Source organism: Mobula hypostoma, chromosome 1, assembly GCF_963921235.1.
Source record: "Mobula hypostoma chromosome 1, sMobHyp1.1, whole genome shotgun sequence".
NCBI classification, from domain to species: Eukaryota; Metazoa; Chordata; class Chondrichthyes; order Myliobatiformes; family Myliobatidae; genus Mobula; species Mobula hypostoma.
In genome coordinates this window covers 38,595,970-38,617,918 of record NC_086097.1, presented here as the reverse complement: position 1 = coordinate 38,617,918, position 21,949 = coordinate 38,595,970, and the positions used below count along the sequence as shown (strand labels likewise).

Genomic DNA, 21,949 nt, shown 5'->3' with positions numbered 1-21,949 from the left:
TATAGAAAGGGTGCAGAGAAGATTTACAAGGATGTTGCCTGAATTGGAGAGCATACCTTATGAGAATAGGTTGGGTGAACTCGGCCTTTACTCCTTGGAGCGGCGGAGGATGAGAGGTGACCTGATAGAGGTGTATAAGGTGGTGAGAGACATTGATTGTGTGGCTAGTCAGAGGCTTTTTCCCAGGGCTGAAAAAGCTAACAGGAGAGGGCACAGTTTTAAGATGCTTGGAAGTAAGTACAGAGGGAATGTCAGGGGCAAGTTTTTACGCAGAGAGTAATGGGCTGCCGGCAACGGTGGTGGAGGCAGGTACGATAGGATCTTTTAAGAGGCTCCTGGATAGGTACATGGAGCTTAGAAAAATAGAGAACTATGGGTAACCTTAGGTAATTTCTAAAGTAAGTACGTGTTCGGCACAGCATTGTGGGCTGAAGGGCCAGTATTGTGCTGTAGGTTTTCTATGTTTCTATTATCTATTCAATTGTCTGAGGTTCAATTCACCTGAAGCTTTTCGAAATCCATTCAATACTTACAAAGGAGCATTTCGAATGCTGTTTTTATATAAAAAGGTGTAATTTATTTTATTTTGATAAAATATTGTTTTATTTCACTTTTCCCAAACTAAGTGATGCTGCTAGGAACTGGAATTGCAGCTGCCCCCTGTGGTCAGTTAAGTGAAGCTGCAGTTAACTGAGTGAATTCATATTATGATAAAATTGTACAATCACATTATTAAAGAATAAACAAACTTCAGCTATTTTTAACTGTAGAAATTGAAACAGCAACTTATCCAAAACACAATTGTTTGAAGAACTGACAAAACAAAACTTAAAAAAGAATTTAGGCACATAAAAAAAATAGAGAAGGATGCAATCATATTTCAGTAACATAATCGCACAACTTTCGGCATGGAAGGAGACACAATTATAGCAGATAAACATTTTGCACAAAACCAGAAATGTTGACACCTTTGTCTGATATCTTCAGAATGAATTACTGTGGTTAGATAGCTCTGCTGCCAAGAATCCTAATTCTAGTGGTATGCCGCATTCTGGTTGATGAACATAAGAAAATAATGCCCTTTGAAAGGGTAGTAAGGGTTTCTTGGAAAACAGCATTTTTAAATGGAATGTATCAATGAGCTTAATATAAACTGGAAAGAATTCGTGTTATTGCTGCATGCATTAAAGAAGCCATAAAATGTAAGAATTTTTTTTTAAAGTATGAGAAAAGTACATACCACAGCAAATGTAGAATCATTAGGAATGACAACACTAAAATAATAACATTTTCAGATGCATAAAAATATAAGGCAAATATAAGGTAAATAATTAAATTCAGTGAAAATTTGGAACCATCATCTTGCCAGCCCATTCTGAACATTAGGGGCTTCAGTTTTAAAAGGAAGTTTCTTATGCTTATATACAAGTAATCACATTTATGCCTATCTTTTGAAGATATCTTACTTCCGATAAGCTTTGACTGTAAAAAGAATTTCTAAAGTTCTTGGATAAAGTGTAAAATGTAGACAAGTATTAAGCAGATAGTTGATATTTTGTGTTATTTGAGACTAAAAAGGAATCTTAGAAGAGTTACAGTAAGAATTTCAGCATTCAATTCAATTCAAGTATATATGAATACTCTTGAATACAGCCAAATGAGACAACTTTTTTACTAGGTCAAGGTGCAAGGCACAGTACTAACAGTCACACACGTTAAGCACACATGATCACAATCAATGTCATGAAAGTTCGTGGCTTGATGCATACAAATCAACAACACATGTAGAATATGAGTAAAAATAGAATGATGTTGATCCCATAGCCCACTGATATCTGTCGACTGGTCCCCGATGCCCACCAGGCGGTACCATGGCTTTGAGGGCCAGTCATCGCTCCGACTCCCACTAGGTGAATCTGTGACTTTGAGGCCCAGTTCTCGTACATACAAGCACATATAGAATGTTAGTAAAAACCCAACCAGACAAATATATATGTATATAGTCCAGACCCATCAGTCCATTTTAAATCTTCAGTCACTACAACTGTGCTATGCCGCCCCTAATAGAGTACCATGGCTCCTACGCCTCTCCTCCTGCGGCTAAAAAGCAAGTGACCCTGTAGCTTGAAGCCCAAGTCCATTGAGTGCTGCTAAAAAATCTGCAGTCGGCCACGACAAAGCTTGTTTTTTGCCGAGCGAACCCCTGGGAGGGCAGGTCCGACTCTGTTCTGGAAACCGTGCCACACTGCCCCGGTGAAGCACAGTGGCTTCATCCTCTCACTCCAGGTGGCTGCAAACAGACGACACCATGGCCTCAGGCCTAGTCCATGCTACAACTGAGAGTTAGGCCACCTCAATCCACCTCTGCTTGCATCCATTAAATCAGTGAATTTAGCTTGCTGCATACCAAATTAACAATATCCAAAGGAGTTTTACGATCACAGAAAAAGAGACCATGACAGCCACTCACTATTTGACTGTGAGCCTCCAACGACTTGGGCAGCAGCACATTGCGCAGCTCCTTCATTATCTCCGTCAGTGAGCAGCTCGCTGTAATGGTGTAGACCTCCAGTCCTTTGAGTTCTTAACATATAGCAGAATCTTGTGATCATTAAACGTATATTTAAGTGGAACGGTAGCACCTTTTGTTGACTCCGTAGAAGTCGCTGTGACCAGTCGCAGTGCCATTTTGCTGAAATTTAAAAACTTTCAATGTCAACTGAACAGGATAGCTTGAAGCTATTATTGATAGGATCATATTTGAAATACTGTGTGTATTATTGGTATCGATGTCTTAATGTATGCAGAGCAGTTTAGAGAAGGTTTACCAGACTAATACTTGGAATGGCTGGGTTAACTAATGAGAGGTGATTGGACTGTCTGGGCCTTTACGTGCCAGATATTATATAATGAGTGGGAATTTGATTGAAACAAATAAAATCCTTGGGGTTTTTTTTGTGAGAGAATCCAGAACTGGAGGATAACAGTTGGAATAAAAAGTGATCTGAGATGTAGTTTAAGCATATTTTTTTGTTCTCTCAGAGGATTATGAGTCTTTGGAACTCTCTCCTTCAAAGGATAGTGAAAGAAGAATCTTTCATTATTTTTATGGTAGAGACAGATAACATTCTTGATAGGTAAGGGTGAAAATTTCCTGGGAGTTAGACCATAAGGACGTAAGAAATAAGTGCAGGAGTAGGCCATCTGGCCTGTCAGGCCTGCTCCATCATTCAATAAGATAATGGCTGATCTGGCCATGGACTCATCTCCACCTGCCTGCCTTTTCCTCATAACCCTTAGTTGCGCTACTATGCAAAAATCTATCCAACCTTGTCTTAAATATATTTACTGAGGCAGTCTCCACTGCTTCATTGGGCAGAGAATCCCACAGATTCACCATTCTTTGGGAAAAGTAGTTCCTTCTCATCTCCATCCTAAATCTACTCCCTGAATCTTGAGGCTTAGTTCTAGTCTCACCTACTAGTGTAAACAACTTTCCTGCCTCTATCTCATCTACCCCCTTCACAATTTTATATGTTTCCATAAGATCTCCTTTAATTCTTCTGAATCCCGGCAAGTACAGTCCCAGGCAACTCAATCGCTCCATATAGTCTAACCCCCTCATCTCTGGATTCAACCTGGTAAGCCCCCTCTGCACCGCCTCCAAAGTCAGTATAACCTTCTTCAAGTAAGGACACCAGAACTGCACATAGTACTCCAGGTATGGCCTCACCAGTACCCTGTACAGTTGCAGTCTAACCTCTCTGCTCTTAAGTTCAATCCCTCTAGCAATGAAGGCCAATATTATATTTGCCTTCTTGATAGCCTGCTGTACCTGCAAACTAACCTTTTGTGATTCATGCACAAGCACTCCCAAGTCGCTCTGTACTGCAGCATGCTGCAATTTTTTTGCCATTTAAATAATAATCTGCTCTTTCATTCTTCCTTCCAAAGTAGATGATCTGGCATTTGCCAACATTGTACTCTGTCTGCCAGACCTTTTCCTACTCGCTTAACCTATCTATATCTCTCTGCAGAATCTCCGTATCTTCTGCATAATTTGCATTTCCACTCAATTTAGTATCATCAGCAAGCTTAGATACTTGGCGCCCTCTTCCAGATCATTAATGTATATCGTGAATAGTTGCTGGCCCAGAACCGACCCCTGCGACACACCGCTCACCACTGATTGCCAACCAGAGTAACATCATGTATCCCAACTCTCTGCTTTCTATTAGTTAACCAATCCTCTATCCATGATAATACATTACCCTCAACTCTATGCATCCTTATCTTATGGATAAATCTTTTATGTGGCACCTTGTCGAAAGCCTTCTGGAAATCCAAGTAAATAACATCCATCTATTCCCCTCTATCCACTGTGCTCATTATATACTCAAAGAACTTCAATAAGTTTGTCTAACGGGACCTGCCTTTGCTGAATCCATGCTGTGACTGCCTGATGGATCCATTTCTTTCCAAATGCCTCGCTATTTCTTCTTTAATGATAGTTTCAAGCATTTTCCCAACTACAGATGTTAAACTAACCTGCCTTTTGCCTACATCTTTTTTTTGAACAGTGGTGTGATATTCACCATCTTCCAATCCACCGGGACTTGCCCAGAGTCCAGAGAATTTTGGTAAATCATCACCAAAGCCTCTACTATAACTTCTGCCATTTCTTTCAGTATCCTGGGATGCATTCCATCAGGACCAGGAGACTTATGTATCTTCAGGCCCACAAGTTTGCTCAGCACTATCTCTTTAGTGATAGCTATTATATTGAGGTTCTGACCTCCCATCAAATCCATAACATCTCTCTTTGGTATGTTAGATGTGTCCTGCACCGTGAAGCCTGACACAAAATAGCCATTTAAAGTCTTGTCCATTTCCTTATTACCCAATATCAATTCCCCCTTCTTGTCCTCCAAGGGACACATATTCACTTTAGCTACCCTTTTTCACTTTATAGTTGGCAAGAATGCAGAATTGAGGTCTCAAGCAGATCACCCATGATCTGAGTAAACAGCAGAACAGCTCAAGGGATCAAGTAGCCTACTCTTGCATTTAATTCATAAATTTTTATGCAAGCGATCAATCTTATTTATAACAAAATGTATCAGTAGTAGCTTTTTTTATATATTTTTATAATTTTTTTATTATTTATAATTGTTGCATGTTGCACCAGCACACAACAGCAAATTCCCATTACATGTATATGTATACAGTGAGTAAAGTTATTCCTTAAATCTTAACTACATCCAGATGTTTCTAGGAAACAATTAAAAATTGCCACCTATTCTTTCTGATCAAGGTCTCTTTTGCAATTAGTATATCAAGCAATCTAATGTGAATGTTTTTGAAGCAGATAAGACTCCAGTTGACTTCCCTATGTGATGACAGAAATTCTTAATGTGTCTCGATGGTTACATTTTCAAAAGTGGGGGAAATCTATTGTTAAAATTGTCTGAAGATTCCTTAGCCTGTTTAAATTTCACTTAAATTAACAAATTACACATTAATTCTATTAATACTTTTGTGACACTTTTCACTGGTTAACATTCCATTCCTTCTACAAAAGAATCTGTAATGTAGAAATATGTCATTTGACTCTGGTCTTGCCAGTATTTTTATTCCACACAGGCTTCTTTCCACTTTAATCACCTGTTCCCACCCTGCCTGTATCACTTGCTTTTCCTTCCCTCTCGGGTACATCAAGCCAGTTTTTAAATTTGTCAAATCAATTTAACTTACACTTTATACAGCAGAGTTTTTCATGCACTTACCACTTTTTGAACTGAGAAGTGTCTCCTAAATTGTTAGTTTATTCTGTTAGCATCAATCTTTAAGTGTTAGCGTCAATCAATATTTGTGTTCACTTGTTCTGAACGCAGCCAAGTGTGGAATTTATTTTCTAAGCTCTATTAAATACTTTCATTGAAAACCCTTGTGTTCTCTCCTCTTAGTCATTTATTCAGAGAGAAGAGCACAAGCCTGTGCAGTCATTCCTGAACATAAAATATAGAATAGTACAGCACTGGACTGATCCTGTTGCCAATTTATACTAAATGACCTCCTCCTGAATATCTCCCATATCCCTCCATTCTCTTCGTGTGTTGAAATAAAAGCCTCTTAAATTCCACCAATTTACCTGTTTCCAGTACCACCCTGGTAACCCATTCCAGGGACCTAACACTCTTTGAGCAAAAGAGAACTTGCCCCTCTTGTATTTTTTAAAATTTCATCCCTTTAACCTTAAAAGCATATCCTCTTGTGTTTGACGTCTCTATCTTGGTGAAAATATTCTGACTACTTTATTTATGTCTCTCATAATTTAAAAATCTTTTATCAGTCTCCCCTCAGTTCAGTGAAGGGGTGGGGGGAGGAGGGAAAGTTGTACTTAAGTGTTCTCAGGATGAGGCTTTCCATTTTAGAACATATGAGAAATCTTATTTCAAAGAACAGGGTTTCCTTCCACCACCATTGATGCTGCTCTCATCCTCATCTCCTCCACTTCCAAATGATCTGCCCTCACCCCTACTCCCACCATCATAACAAGGATAACGTTCCCCCTGTCCTTAACTGCCACCCCACGAGCTTCTGTACACAGCACTTCATTCTCTGTAATTTCAGCCACCTCCAAAGGGATTCCTACCACTAGGCAATCTTTTCCTTCCCCCACTCTCCACCTTCCGTAGGGATTACTGAGTTCATGACTCCCTTACTCACTCATCCCTCCCCACTGATCATTCTGGCACTTATCTCTACAAGTGTGTTAAGTGCTATACCTACCCCTACACCATTTAAAACCCCAAACAGTCCTTCCAGCTGAGGTGACACTTCACCTGCGAATTGTTCGGGGTCATGTATTGTATCTAGTGCTCCCAATGTGGCCTCCTGTACCTTAATGCGATCCAACACTGATTGCGAGATCGCTTTGCCAAGCACCTTCACTCCATCCATTGCAAATGGCAGGATCTCCTAGTGGCTATGTATTCTAATTTGACTTCCCATTCCCATTCTGACAGATCTGTCTGTAACCCTCAGGTTCGGCTAGTGGATATGTCTAGGGGAAGACAGTCTCTGGCCCCGCCAAACTTGTGAAATCTTGTTTGTGTGGATGCTATGTGATGTTTTCCCCTGTTACAAATCAGTACCACAAAATAACTAACAGTACACCCCATATGCAAATAAATGATTGAGCTTTATAACTCTTAATTTGACTGTAGGGTTAGCAAAGAAAACAAAAAGTAAAAGGGCCCATTTTAATGAAACAGTCTAATGTGCAAATTGAAGCTCACGATTTTCCTGTCCATTCGTTCTCCATCGATTTTCCCCGGACGTCGTCAACTCCCAACCCCATTCCAAGTCACTCCGTCCTGCAGTCTATGACCTCTCCGTTCTGGCATCAAGAAAGAAAACACTCCCCTCATGGGACACTGCACATTCCAAAGCCCCCGTTATCTCTAGTCAAAACCCAAACACTGCTGCTACAGAGAAACTATTACATTAACAGTGAAACTTTTCCCAGGGTGTTACATGTCCATGGTCTCCCTTACTGCCACGATGAGGCCACAGTAAAGTTGGAGCAACACTACATATATCTGTGTAACCTCCAACCTGATGGCATGAACATTGATTTCTCTAACTTCCAATAATTTCTCTCCTTCTCTCTATTTCCATTCCCCATTCTGGTTACCCTCTCACCCCTTCTCCTAAATTGCCCATCATTTCCCTCTAGTTCACCGTCTCCTTACTGTTCTTTGTTGTCAGCTGGTGGTGCAGTGAGATCAGCGCTGGACTTGAGAACGGAGGTTCCTGAGTTCGATCCAGTGACAGACCGCTCCCGTGCGTACTCTGCATCTGCGCCGGGTTGATGTCGAGCTCGCAACTCGGCCTCGTAAAATAATACTGTGAAATGTCTGTGTGAGGAGTGGCGCCCCACACAGCCTTTCGAACTGCGCCTTGTCAGGCATGAAAGTGCCCGACGCTGGCCTCTCAGGTCTGAGTTGACCTCATCATCATCATCATCATTACTGTTCTTTCATGGTCCACTGTCCTGTCATGTTAGATTACTCCTTCTTCAGCCCTTTATTTCTTCCATCTATCCTTTTTCAGCTTCTTACTTACTTCATCCACTAAAGTGCGCATGCACCAGTCGTGCATGCAGCCTGGTACAGCCGTTCCGATCTATTCTTACTTTCTTCTTCTTACTTTTTAATTTACGTTATTTTTTGTATTTTTTTTCTCTCGGTAACACGTCGAAGCTGCACCCTCTCTAACGTGCTGGTAGAGAGAGTTTTATTTGGGTTTTCGCTGGAACTGGTTACATCCCGATACGCGGGACAGAAGCAAGGTCGCATTGTGTACTTCACGGACCAGCAAAACCCGGCCGGCTTAGCGAACAGAGCGGTGGACACCCCTGCTGAAATCCGGAGGAAAACACACAGAGGGGTATCACAAAGCCGAGGAAAGAGGACCAGGTCAAGACAACAGAGACCTTTGGAGAAGAGGAGTTCGGTGGGTAATACCATTCCGACTGACCGGAAGTGCACTGAGAGCAGTAAGCGTAAAGGAGTTCGGTGCTTACTGTTCTGGCTAACAACGGATGGTGCAATCTGGGGTATATTACGATCGAGGAACGTGTTTGTAGACCAGATATTGAACTTTTTACTGTTGGACTTCGGCCACATTCCACCGCGATACAACACTTGGCGGCACGGGAGGTCGTTCCTGCCTGTGGCCATCGAACGTGCAGCTCCTCCCGTGGAGGGTCGGACACCCTGAGCCAATAGACTGGTCCTGGACTTATTTTCCATCCGGCATAGCTTGCATTTTGGTGTTTGATTGTTGGGGTTTTTTGTGTTGCTATATTTACGCTCTATTCTTGGTTGGTGCGGCTGTAACGAAACCAAATTTCCCCTGGGATTAATAAGGTATATCTATCTATCTATCTATCTATGCACCCACCCACCTTCCACCCCCCAGCTCTTCTATCACCTGCTATCTTGTACTCCATTCCTTCCTCCTACATTCTTATTCTGGCTTTTATCCCTTCATTTCCAGTTCTGATGAAGTGTCTTAGTCCAAAATATTGACAGATTATTCCCCTCCATAGATTTTGCCCGATTTGCTAAGTCCCTCCAACAATTTGTGTGTTGCTCAGGACTCAGACCCTTTATTCCTCAGTGCTATTAGGGAGCCTATCATTTCTGTGTATTGTATTTTCTGATGTGACCAATGGTGACGTTCTGCAGGCAGCAGCAGCTCCTCCTCCCACCACTACCACCACCACCTCCATCTGGTGCTTTGCTATCTCCTCGGTCACTTGGCGAGGTTGGGAGAAGAGTGTGCGGCCATTGTTTCTTAATGGTGGAATGCAAACTCATCATCAGCTCCTGTGTTTGACCGATGTCCCTCTCACTCCTGCTGAAGGAGGGTGCAGGTTCAAAAAGTTCAGCGGCGTGCCTCATGGCTGTGGGAGTCCTTTTCGGAGGACTTCGTGGTTTTATCTTTAATGTCCTCCGCGCTGAATGTGCTCCAACTTGTTTTGCACGACTCTGCAGTTTCTGTTCCATGTGATTCTGGTTACTCTTTTCGTACTTTCGTGATTTGATGGCGTCATTTCAATGTGTTACTGGCTCTGCCATTCAGGCCTGCAGTCATTGACAATGCTAAACTGAACTGACTTGGTGGATTTTACTTATGGACCATTTCGGGGTCTCTGCAGTTTGATGTTTAATATTCCTTGTGTTATTTGCCTGCTTTTTGGTGTTTGTGTGATTTGTTCTTTTTTTTAGTACGTTGAAGTTTAATGTTTTCTTTTAACTGGTTTCCATGGTATTTCCCTGTTTTGTGGCTGCCTGCAGGAGGACAAATCTCAGGATTGTATACTGTATATGTACTTTGGTAACACTGGAAGGCAAAGAATTTGCTTCTTGAATACTCTTGGGTGTACCTTATGGATTTTAGGTTGCTGATCATGAAAATCACCATGAAATTTCCCTATCGCGTACCCTTTTTTAAAAAAAATTGCCTATATTTGTTATTTCAATTCATAATTCAAGTCAATTGAAATGTTGCCCACAATGTAAGTTGAAAAGTTTACTATCTTGTCCAAGCGTGCCTGGGCATGCTTCGGCAGGGCAGATGCTGCATGGCAGAACAGGTTTTAGAAAGGCTATAAAAGCATCATGCACACATTGTTCTATGCATTGCATTTACATGTGTATTGGTTTGCAATCACCAATATACATGTAAACGGTATGCATAGCATATTGTGTGCACTCATTAAAATAAGGTATTGTATTTTCAGGAGTAGCAGTGATAGCAAAGTGTCTCGTCAAATTTGCAACAGCCACGAGTGGCGAGTATATGCTTAAAATCTCATCTGTCTCATCTGACAACTCAGCCTGAGTTAAATAACCTGGTCAGAGAACTGGGTTTGTCAAAAGCAAAGGTAGAATTACTGGGGTCAGGACTATAAGGATGGATTCTGCTGTCATCAGGCACAAAAATTTCCATGAAGGATTTTGATATTTAAGACAGATGTTTCCCAGAATAATTGATGCCAGAATTAAGGAAGGCATTTTTGTTGGTCCTTAAATCAAACAGGTCCTCAATGGCAGGCAATTCAAAGAACCTCTAGTGGGATGGGAGAAAATCGCAGGGAAGGCGTTTGAGGATGTTGTTGAAAAATTTCTTGTCAACTACATAGCACCAAACTACATACAGCTGGTAGACAACATGCTTCAAGCATATGAAGTACACCATATCACTAAAGATTCATTTTCTGAATTCCCATTTAGACTTTTTCCCTGCAAATCTTGGTGCTGTCAAGGACAAGAATGGTGAAAGGTTTCACCAGGACATTGTGGTCATGGAGAACCGAATCAGGGTAGCTGGCATCAATGCTGGCTGATTATTGTTGGATACTTAAGTGAGAAGCCTCAAACACTGAGTACAAATGAAAACCATTAACAAAATACTTTTAACTTAGTTGAACTATTGCAAAGCATCAGCACCATTATGCAATTAAACACATTATAGTCAATAAAAGTTAATTTCGTCTCTCCAAATTTCTACATGATACAAGTCTATTATAACCACAAAAACTTTTCTGAAGAAACTTTTGAAAAAAATTGCTGTCCAGTGTAAGAAATGTACTATTCTAGGTTTTTTAAAAAAAAACTCAAAACAGTTCAGCGGGTTTTTCATAATCAGTGCATTTCCAAAGCTTTGTCTCACTGGGAGTAAGGAAAAATCACTATTTGGATTTAGTACCCAAAGACTAAGATCTAAATTGATAAATCTAAATCTTAATTCCCAAACCAAACCAAGTTAAAATAAATGAGGCCTGCTCATTAACTACCAAGAAGCTTCTACCAATGAATAACCCAATTTGCAAGATTTGTTCTTTTATCTTTGCACATTGGGTGTTTAACAGTCTTTTTTAATGGGTTCTATTGGGTTTCTTTGTTTTGTGGCTGCCTCTAAGAAGATATATCTCAAGGTTGTATAATAAAGGTTCTTTGATAATAAATGTACTTTGAACTTCAAAACATTTAAAATATTTTGAAACTTTACTTCAGTAAACAACTATGTTATTGACAAATGAGTCTTTAGTAAAAACTAATGTCCAATGGAATTTGAAATATTTCTATTTAATAGTTATTTTAATTCACATACAGCCTACATATTTTATTTAAGTGTACATCAGTGCAAAAAATGTTACTGGAATTTCAGTGAAATAAAATTGTAGAAATCAAACTCTTGTTATGTTGAGTACTTTAAACAATAACAGTGAATTAAAAGAGTAGAAGCTGATGCAATAAAGAAATATTGCAGGTTACTATAGCTTAAACTATGTTAATTTTTCAAGTTACTTGCTTCGTCTAATCACTTATTTTCTCTTTAATCCATTAGGTCATCGTCAAACAATAGAATCAAGTCACCAATTATGAGAAAAATTGAGGCTGAGTAAGTATTAAAACATTTGATTTAATTATGGTTGTAATTTCCAGCAAAACCTTTCAAAATATTAACACAGAATTCTTGAGGTGGTTTGATTTTCTGCTCTCCTTTGATGAGATATATTTTTAATATGTTAATTGTTTTTTCTAATGCCAGCAATTTTGCAATGATGTCAGTATTTTCCTTGGGCATAATAATATTGTTAGCGTCTTGCAAAGACTTGAAGAAGCATAAATGTGCCATTTTCCAGCAAAGCTAAAATTTGTAATGTAATAGGAAATGTTTACTAAAACAGAATATATCAAACAAAAACAGAAATATTGGAAGAATTCAGAAAGTCAAGAAGCTTCTGAAGAAAAAGAAGTCAATCAACATTTTTGATCCTATCAGGAGATAAAGAGCATGTGTATCGAGAATGAGTCTCAGTACCCATGCTGCTGATCACCTGATGAAAATGAGTCTCAAACTTCATCCTTTGATCAGAAGAGACGTAAGAGACTGCAGATGCCAGAATCTGGAGCAAAAAATAAACTGCTGGAGTAACACAGCATCTGTGGAGGCAAAGTGTTGGTCGACATTTTAGATCAAGAACTTGCATCAAAACTAATGTCTCGATTATTCCAGATGCAGGGCCTCGACCCAAAACATCAACTATCCCTTTGCCTCCACAGATTCTGGCTAACCCAGTGAGTTCCTCCAGCAACATACATCAAAGTTGCTGGTGAACGCAGCAGGCCAGGCAGCATCTATAGGAAGAAGCGCAGTCGACGTTTCAGGCCGAGACCCTCCAGCAGTTTTTTTTTCATCTGATAGGTCTTAACCCATCTGGCTTTTTGTCTTACACGTCTCTGCTCCCCCAACTCTACTTTGAAAACTGTAAATCCTCCACTATCCATCCCCCATTCACATCTCAAAGTTGCTGTGAACACTTTGCCTCCACATATGCTGTGTTACTCCAGCAGTTTATTTTTTCTCCAGATTCTGGCATCTGCAGTCTCTTATGTCTCTTCTGATCAAAGGATGAAGTTTGAGACTCATTTTCATCAGGTGATCAGCAGCATGGGTACTGAGACTCATTCTCGATATACATGCTCTTTATCTCCTGATAGGATCAAAAATGTTGACTGACTTCTTTTTCTTCAGATGCTTCTTGACTTTCTGAATTCTTCCAATATTTCTGTTTTTGTTTGATATATTCTGTTTTAGTAAACATTTCCTATTACATTACAAATTTTAGCTTTGCTGGAAAATGGCACATTCATGCTTCTTCAACTTTGATGTGTGTTGCTTGAATTTCCAGCATCTGCAGAATTCCTCGTGTTTACCCATTCACATCTCACCAGATCTGAGGAAGGAATTCTGATCAAAAGTGTTGGTTAGTTTCTCTTTCCACAAATGATGCTTGTCTGACTGAATTCTTCCAGTGTTTCTATCTTTGCTTCATATTTCAGTTTCTGCAGTTCTGATTATTTTAATTGTTTTATTAGTATATATCACATTGTATGTTTCAAACCCATACACTTGAGACTCTGTAAATGGTTAATATGATTTAAATTGGCTGTTATTTTCTTCAGCTCTCTACTGCTACAAGCAAATGTATTTACAGATTATTCATTGCCGATGTTCATTTTTCTCCAGGGAAGAGGAATTAAAGTATCTGGAATTCATCTCTGATGTCACCAGCGAGATATTAACTCGAGGATTATTTTCAAACAGGTATTAATTTATTTTCCACATTGCACAGCTTTCTAATTTCACTCTATGCCTCTAATTTAAATAATTTTAGGTATAAATTAAGTTTGTTTTGTTGATGTCACCAGTTTGGAGGTTTCCTGCTTAAAAAAATGTATTTATGGAAGCAGTTAATTTAATCTTAGAAAAGCTAGAAAGCACTTCATATGTGATGAGTCGCTTAGAAGGGGGAGTTGGTATGGGAGTATATGACTTTTTTCTTAAAGCAGAAACAATATAGCATTTTCTATTTTTGCATTGCTTTTTCTGTTCTCTAATGTCCTTGTTTCATAGCTCTTGGTAGTAAAGGAACATATTCTCTTTCCTTAACTGCTCTGTTAACCCCCAGCTAGATGACCTCATTTACAGATTATGTCTGCGTCTTACCCTCTGAGAGATGTTCCCATTGTTCTATCCATCCTTCTATCATGCTTAATACTGACTTATTTTCTCTCCATCTTAGTTGTGACTTGAACCTGTAATGTTAATTCTGTTTCTCCACACATGCTAACTGAGCTGTGAGGTGTTCCCAGCATTTTCTGTTTTTATTTAAGTAATACATTAGGTTGATGGTGCATACTACATTGGTAAACAAGGGTACCTAAGATACAGCCGGATAAATTTGTGACCTTAATTAACTATGTATAGTTCTTTTCTCCAACATACATTGTAAGATATAAAGATATAAATGATGTTGGACTAGGGGAAATTTTGAGTATTTATGATGAGTGCATCATTAATACAGTGTTTAAGCACACTACATTTGTGATTGAATGGATTGGTTGACCTCTATACGGATACATATACAGGTGGTGTTCCTCCCCCTTCCTCAATTTCACTATCCCTTCTGACCTTCCCTTCTCTGAGGCAGAACGTTCTGTCCTCAGTAAGGGCTTTACCTTTGTCCTCCTCCTCCCACCTTTTTTACTCTAACTTCTCATCCTTTTTCTCCAGTCCTAATGAGAGTGTCGGCCCGATATGTCAACTGTTTATTCTTTTCAATAGATGCTGCCCGGTCTGCCGAGTTCCTCCAGCACTTTGTGTGTTTTGCTTGGATCTCCAGCATCTGCAGATTTTCTCTTGTCTGTGTTGTAAAGAATTATCACATTGACTTACCAAAGTGACTCTTTGTAATGAGAACATATTACTAATGGGTTAAAAAAAACTTCATCTTTATTTAGGGTTTTAGAAAATATATTTGAACGTCGAATAGAAGAAAACAAGCATCGATTAGATGAAGTGAGTATAGAATTCTGTGTTCAGTATTTTCAAAATATTCAGTTATTTTATCCAATGTAAAAAGAATATGCAGCTTTAAAATTAGATTTACTCCTCCTGTTTTTATATACCCCTTAAAAATTAGTCCTTCCTAACATGTTGTTCTCTCTGACCCCTAGCATGTCAACGGAACAGTCAATTTACCACAAGTGAGCAATCAATTAACATTATAATCAATGTTATTCTAAATTAATGAATTCCATAAATCTTCAGTGCTTTGTTAGGATTCAGACAGGTCCAAGAAATAGAACAGGAAAGTTCAGAACCTAGCAACATACATCAAAGTTGCTGGTGAACGCAGCAGGCCAAGCAGCATCTATAGGAAGAGGCGCAGTCGACGTTTCAGGCCGAGACCCTTCGTCAGGACTAACTGAAGGAAGAGTGAGTAAGGGATTTGAAAGCTGGAGGGGGAGGGGGAGATGCAAAATGATAGGAGAAGACAGGAGGGGGAGGGATAGAGCCGAGAGCTGGACAGGTGATAGGCAAAAGGGGATACGAGAGGATCATGGGACAGGAGGCCTAGGGAGAAAGACGGGGGGGGGGTGACCCAGAGGATGGGCAAGAGGTATATTTAGAGGGACAGAGGGAGAAAAAGCAGAGTGAGAGAAAGAATGTGTGCATAAAAATGAGTAACAGCTGGGGTACGAGGGGGAGGTGGGGCCTAGCGGAAGTTAGAGAAGTCAATGTTCATGCCATCAGGTTGGAGGCTACCCAGACGGAATATAAGGTGTTGTTCCTCCAACCTGAGTGTGGCTTCATCTTTACAGTAGAGGAGGCCGTGGATAGACATGTCAGAATGGGAATGGGATGTGGAATTAAAATGTGTGGCCACTGGGAGATCCTGCTTTCTCTGGCGGACAGAGCGTAGATGTTCAGCAAAGCGCTTTGCTGAGACCGCTTTGCTGAACATCTACGCTCTGTCCGCCAGAGAAAGCAGGATCTCCCTGTGGCCACACATTTTAATTCCACATCCCATTCCCATTCTGACATGTCTATCCACGGCCTCCTCTACTGTAAAGATGAAGCCACACTCAGGTTGGAGGAACAACACCTTATATTCCGTCTGGGTAGCCTCCAACCTGATGGCATGAACATTGACTTCTCTAACTTCCGCTAGGCCTCACCTCCCCCTCGTACCCCAGCTGTTACTCATTTTTATGCACACATTCTTTCTCTCACTCTCCTTTTTCTCCCTCTGTCCCTCTAAATATACCTCTTGCCCATCCTCTGGGTCACCCCCCCCCGTCTTTTTCCCTAGGCCTCCTGTCCCATGATCCTCTCGTATCCCCTTTTGCCTATCACCTGTCCAGCTCTCGGCTCTATCCCTCCCCCTCCTGTCTTCTCCTATCATTTTGCATCTCCCCCTCCCCCTCCAGCTTTCAAATCCCTTACTCACTCTTCCTTCAGTTAGTCCTGACGAAGGGTCTCGGCCTGAAACGTCGACTGCGCCTCTTCCTATAGATGCTGCTTGGCCTGCTGCGTTCACCAGCAACTTTGATGTATGTTGCTTGAATTTCCAGCATCTGCAGAATTCCTGTTGTTTAAGTTCAGAACCTAAATCATTTTTGGAGGGAAGATGACAATAGGACTTCTTTCCAGGAAATGTAAGTGGCACAGATAATTGGTGATTGTTAATGCAAATTGTAATGGTAACCCTCAAATAGAAATCGAGACAGTTATTTGCTTGGAACATTGAGTGTTTTATTTTTATATTGGAACTTTTACTTTTTTAAACATTTTCGGTAGCTGTCCTACTCCAATTACCCTGTATTTGTGCAAGATTTTTGTAAAACATGATACTTTTACCTGTGCCATTTATTAACAATGTTTGCTGAATGTCACAAGTGACCTATTCCTAAAAGTGTCTTTTGGACCATTCCTCTTGCTTTTGATTGTACAAGGTAACTTTTATTTTGAATTATTGCAATGTAGGTCTTTTTGCTTAATATTACATCCCAATTTATTTATCAGTCCTTCAAAGTTTGCCTTTCTTAAACTTTAAGCCCCACATTGTGATTCCCTTATATCCTAAAAGTTGATAGGGATTCTGAAGCCTATTGTCCCCTGGAGGCTCAATCATTGGATGTATTTAAAGAAAAGCTAGATATTCTTTAAAAAATAAAGAAATATATTAGATGTTGGAGTAAGTACAAGGGAGTGGGTGGTCAGCTCCTGCTCCTATTTTTTTTTCCATTATGGTATAATATAAGGATACATAATCAGGATCTTCACTTAGGTGACATGCAGAACCAGGTAAGACAGGGAAGTAAAGTTTGTGGGAGAAGAGGGTTAAGCAGAATGTAATGAAAAAGAAGGCGGTACTGTGCAAAAGTGTTAGGCACAGATTTATACGTGTGTGTGTATATATATACACCCACCCCACCCCCCAGAGATTTTCATGTGTTAGCATTTTACAACATTGAATCACAATGGATTTAATTTGGCTTTTTTGACACTGATCAACAGAAAAGACTCTTTCGTGTCAAAGTGAAACCAAATTTCTACAAATTGGTCTAAATATATTCCCATTATTAAATACAAAATAACTAATCGCATATTTACCGTGTCAGTATTTAGTAGATACACTTTTGGCAGCAGTTACAGCCTTGAGTCTATGTGGATAGGTTTCTATCAACTTTGCACATCTGGACACTGAAATATTCCCCCATTCTTCTTTAAAAAAACTGCTCAAGCTCTGTTAGATTGCATAGGAATCGTGAGTGAACAGCCCTTTTCTACTCCAGCTACAAATTCTCAATTGGATTGAGGTCTAGACTCTGACTTGGCCACTCCAAGATATTAACCTTGTTGGGTTTAAACCATTCCTGTGTAGCTTTTGCTTTACGCTTGGGGTCATTGTCTTGCTGGAAAGCAAACCTCCCAAGTCGCCATTATCTTGCAGACTGCGTCAGGTTTTCTTTCAGGATTTCCCTGTATTTTGCTGCATTCATTTTACCCTCTGCTTTCACAAATCTTCCAGGGCCTGTTGCAATGAAACATGCCCACACCATGGTGTAGCCACCACCATGCTTCATGGTAGGGATGGTGTGTTTGTAATGATGTGCAGTATTTGGCTTACACCTAAGATAGTGTTGGGCACGTGGCCAAGTGGTTAAGGCATTCGTCTAGTTATCTCAAGGTCGCTAGTTTGAGCCTCAGCTGTGGCAGTGTGTTTGTGCCCTTGAGCAAGGCACTTAATCACACATTGCTTTAGTCTGTGCGAGGAGTGGCGCCCCACATAGACTTCCAATCTGCGCCTTGTAAGGCATGAAAATGCCGGACGCAGGCCTCTCGTGGTCTGAGTCGACGTTCCCCTTCCCCTAAGATAGTGTTTAGTCTGATGGCCAAAAAGCTATATTTTGGTTTCATCAGAGCATAGAACCTTCTTCCAGCTGACTTCAGAGACTCCCACATGCCTTCTGGCAAACTCTAGCTGAGATTTCATGTGTGTTTTTTTCAACAGTGGTTTCCTCTTTGCCACTCTCCCATAAAGCTGAGATTAGTGAAGCAGCCGGGCAACAGTTGCTTTATGTGCAGCCTTTCCCATCTCAGCCACTGAGCTTGTATCTCCTCTGGAGTTGTCATAGGTCTCTTGGTGGCCTCCCTCACTAGTCCCCTTCTTACAGGTCACTCAGTTTTTGAAGGTGGCCTGCTCTAAGCAGATTTACAGCCGTGCCATATTCTTTCCATTTCTCAATGATTGACTTAACTGTACTCCAAGGGATATTCAGTGACTTGGAAATTTTCTTGTATCCATCTCCTGACTTGTGCTTTTCAATAACCTTTTCACGAAGTTGATTGGAGTGTTCTTTTGTCTTCATGGTGTAGTTTTTGCCAGGATACTGACTCACTAGCAGTTGGACCTTTCAGATACAGGTGTATTTTAACAACAATCAATTGGCTGCACCCGCGACGACTTGATGTGTCATATTAAAGGGGGTGAATACTTATGCAATCAATTATTGTGTGTTTTATATTTTTAATTAATTGAGATCACTTTGTAGAGATCTGCTTTCACTTTGACATGGAAGCCTTTTTCTGTTGATCATTTTGACATTTAATTTGTCAAAAAAGGCAAATTAAATCCACTGGGATTTAAGGTAGTAAAACAATAAAACATGAAAACTTCCAAGGGACTGAATATTTTTATAGGCACTGTATAAATGTACTGCATCTCTGACAGTACTGCACTTTTTTTTTCTCATCGTTCAATAATTGATTCTGTAACAGCTGTCGCCATAATTACCAGCACTCTCTCCTCTGCTGACAGCTTGTAGGCATGACATGAGCTTCTCAAAACAGCTGCTGCAGTTGGCAGATGGAATATAGTAGTCTTTCCACTATTCTTGACCAGAGATGTGAGATGGTTAATTTTTTCCCCAACACTGAAACCAGTCTTTTGGTGAATCACTGTGAACATCAAATTGTTTGACCACTTTATAATAAAATGATTTTTTTTTTGTCCTTATTGGCCTGCTGACCACCCATGTGAGCAAGACCTCCTGTTCATTTCTTCCACTAGGATTTTGTGGTCAGTAATTTCAAAGCAGTGTCTCTGTCTCTGTACTACCTCTGTTGATGTCAGTGCTCCCCAGGGTGCACAATAACTTCCAGATCAATCGTTACTTCTCTTTTAAGAGCTGAAGTGTCAGTAGGTGTAAGCTGGTTTGATTTGTTGTTCATATTTAAATTTTGCATCTGTGCTAATGAGTAAATCGATGTGTCTGAAGCATGAAAAATTGCACATGCTAATTGCAATAATGCATTTGAGGGATTGTTTTTCTCTTCTGTTGTTGAAATATCCCTAACTGGTACTTAACTGAGTATCTATATTGATGAATCTTGGCAATAGAAATAAAGCAAAAAAGAAAATTAATGACGGCTATTGGAAACTTTATAGGATTTTCTTTGCTTGTAATTTCCTAAATATTTGCACCTGAAGAATAGCATTTGAGAAATTCATGCAAATTTTAGGCTTTACTTAAATAGCCTCAATGTTTCATGCTGATTCCATTAAATTTTTACAAAAAATGTAGCCTTACCGAAACACAAAATTGAAACCTATACAGGGTTTGTCAATTTATTGCGTAAGTTAAACTGGCATGGACCCATTGCCATCTGTAAGGAGGTATGTCCTCCTCATGGGATATGTCGGTTTTCCCCAGGTGCTCCGATTTCCTTCCGCAGTCCAAAGACATACCGGGTAGTTTAACTGGTCTTTGTAAATTGTCCTGTGATTAAGAGTGTTAAATCGAGGTTGTTGGGGTGGCGCAGCTCAAAGGACTGGAAGGGCCAATTCCGTGCTATACATCTAAATAAACAAATATTGTCCCTGATTCCCATACGCCCAAGTTTCCTGTCCTGGATATGGAGGGCCTCATTCACTATCCTCAGTAGTCCAGAATTCAGTGATGAGGCCTGGAGATAGCTGAGCTTCAGGTGGTTAAGCGTGCAGGCCCTGAACATGGAGTAGCTGAAATTCCCTGATTCAAGCAAAGCTCAGACTGGAGCTTCAGTCTTCAAAACTGTCATTGGCCAACAATTTTAAAAATATTTATTTCATGCAGAATTTAAAAACTCAGTAAAGTGGGATATTCTATTACATTTGGGAAAATAAAGTGAATGACAAATAAAACAAAAACAACTTTAAAAACATTAAACGAAAGCAATATAATTTTAAGAAAGTAACTTACTTCCCCATTTCCACCACAAAAGGCAGAATTGCCCGATGGCATCTATTCCCATTCAACATTCCATTCACATTTCGACATGTTGGTCTGATGAGGCCACACTCAGGTTGGAGGAGCAACACCTCATTTCTGTCTGGGTAGCCTCCAGCCTGATGACATGAACATTGATATCTCTAACTTTTTGTAATTTCTCCCCCGCCTCTCTTTTGCCATTCCCCTTCCTTGTTTCCCTATCACCCTTCTCCTCACCTGCCCTCCTAGCAAATATTGTGTGCAACACTAGCAAAACATAAGTGTCAATATGTTCTACAGGAAGGAACCTGGAGAGAAAAGGAGGCAGAGTCAGAGGAAGAGATGCAGGAGAAAAAGCCCCAGATACCCTTTCACCCCTCCTCCCTCTCCTGCCGATCACCTCCCCCTGGTACCCCTCCTTCTACCCTTTTTTCCATGGTCCACTATCCTCTCATATCATATAACTTCTTCAGCCCTTTACCTCTTCCACCTATCACTTCCCAGCTTCTTACTTCATCCCCTTCTCCTACCCACCAACCTTCCCCTGATCTCAACTATCACCTGCCAACTTGTACTCCATCCTTCCCCACCTAACCCCTCCCGATGCTGGCTTCTGTTCTCTTCCTTTCCAGTCCTGATGAAAGGTCTTGGCCCAATATGTCAACTGTTTATACCTCTCCATAAAAGCTGCCTGACTTGCTGAATTCCTGCAGCATTTTGTGGGTGTTGCTCGACATGTATAGTATCTGCTGATTCTCTTGTATTTAGTACTTCAAGATTCAAAATTGTTTATGCAACACACATCAACGTTGCTGGTGAATGCAGCAGGCCAGGCAGCATCTCTAGGAAGAGGTACAGTCAACATTTCAGGCTGAGACCCTTCATCAGGACTAACTGAAGGAAGAGTGAGTAAGGGATTTGAAAGTTGAAGGGGGAGGGGGAGATCCGAAATGATAGGAGAAGACAGGAGGGGGAGGGATGGAGCCAAGAGCTGGACAGGTGATAGGCAAAAGAGGATACGAGAGGATCATGGGACAGGAGGCCCAGGGAGAAAGACAAAGGGGGGGGGGGCCCCAGAGGATGAGCAAGGGGTATAGTCAGAGGGACAGAGGGAGAAAAAGGAGAGTGAGAGAAAGAATGTATGTATAAAAATAAATAACAGATGGTGTACGAGGGGGAGGTGGGGCATTAGCGGAAGTTAGAGAAGTCGATGTTCATGCCCATCCTCTGGGTCCCCCCCCCTTTGTCTTTCTCCCTAGGCCTCC

General features: G+C 40.6%; 1 protein-coding gene across 1 annotated transcript in view; it reads left to right on the top strand.

The window, feature by feature from the left end:
• The window catches only part of LOC134353806 (spermatogenesis-associated protein 7-like), a 105,645-nt gene that overhangs the window by 67,531 nt on the left and 16,165 nt on the right, over nt 1-21,949 (top strand). The window contains exons 8-10 of the mRNA XM_063062263.1: nt 11,926-11,979; nt 13,612-13,689; nt 14,886-14,943. Of these exons, the coding sequence (XP_062918333.1) occupies nt 11,926-11,979; nt 13,612-13,689; nt 14,886-14,943 (190 nt within the window). The remainder of the gene's footprint in view (nt 1-11,925; nt 11,980-13,611; nt 13,690-14,885; nt 14,944-21,949) is intronic.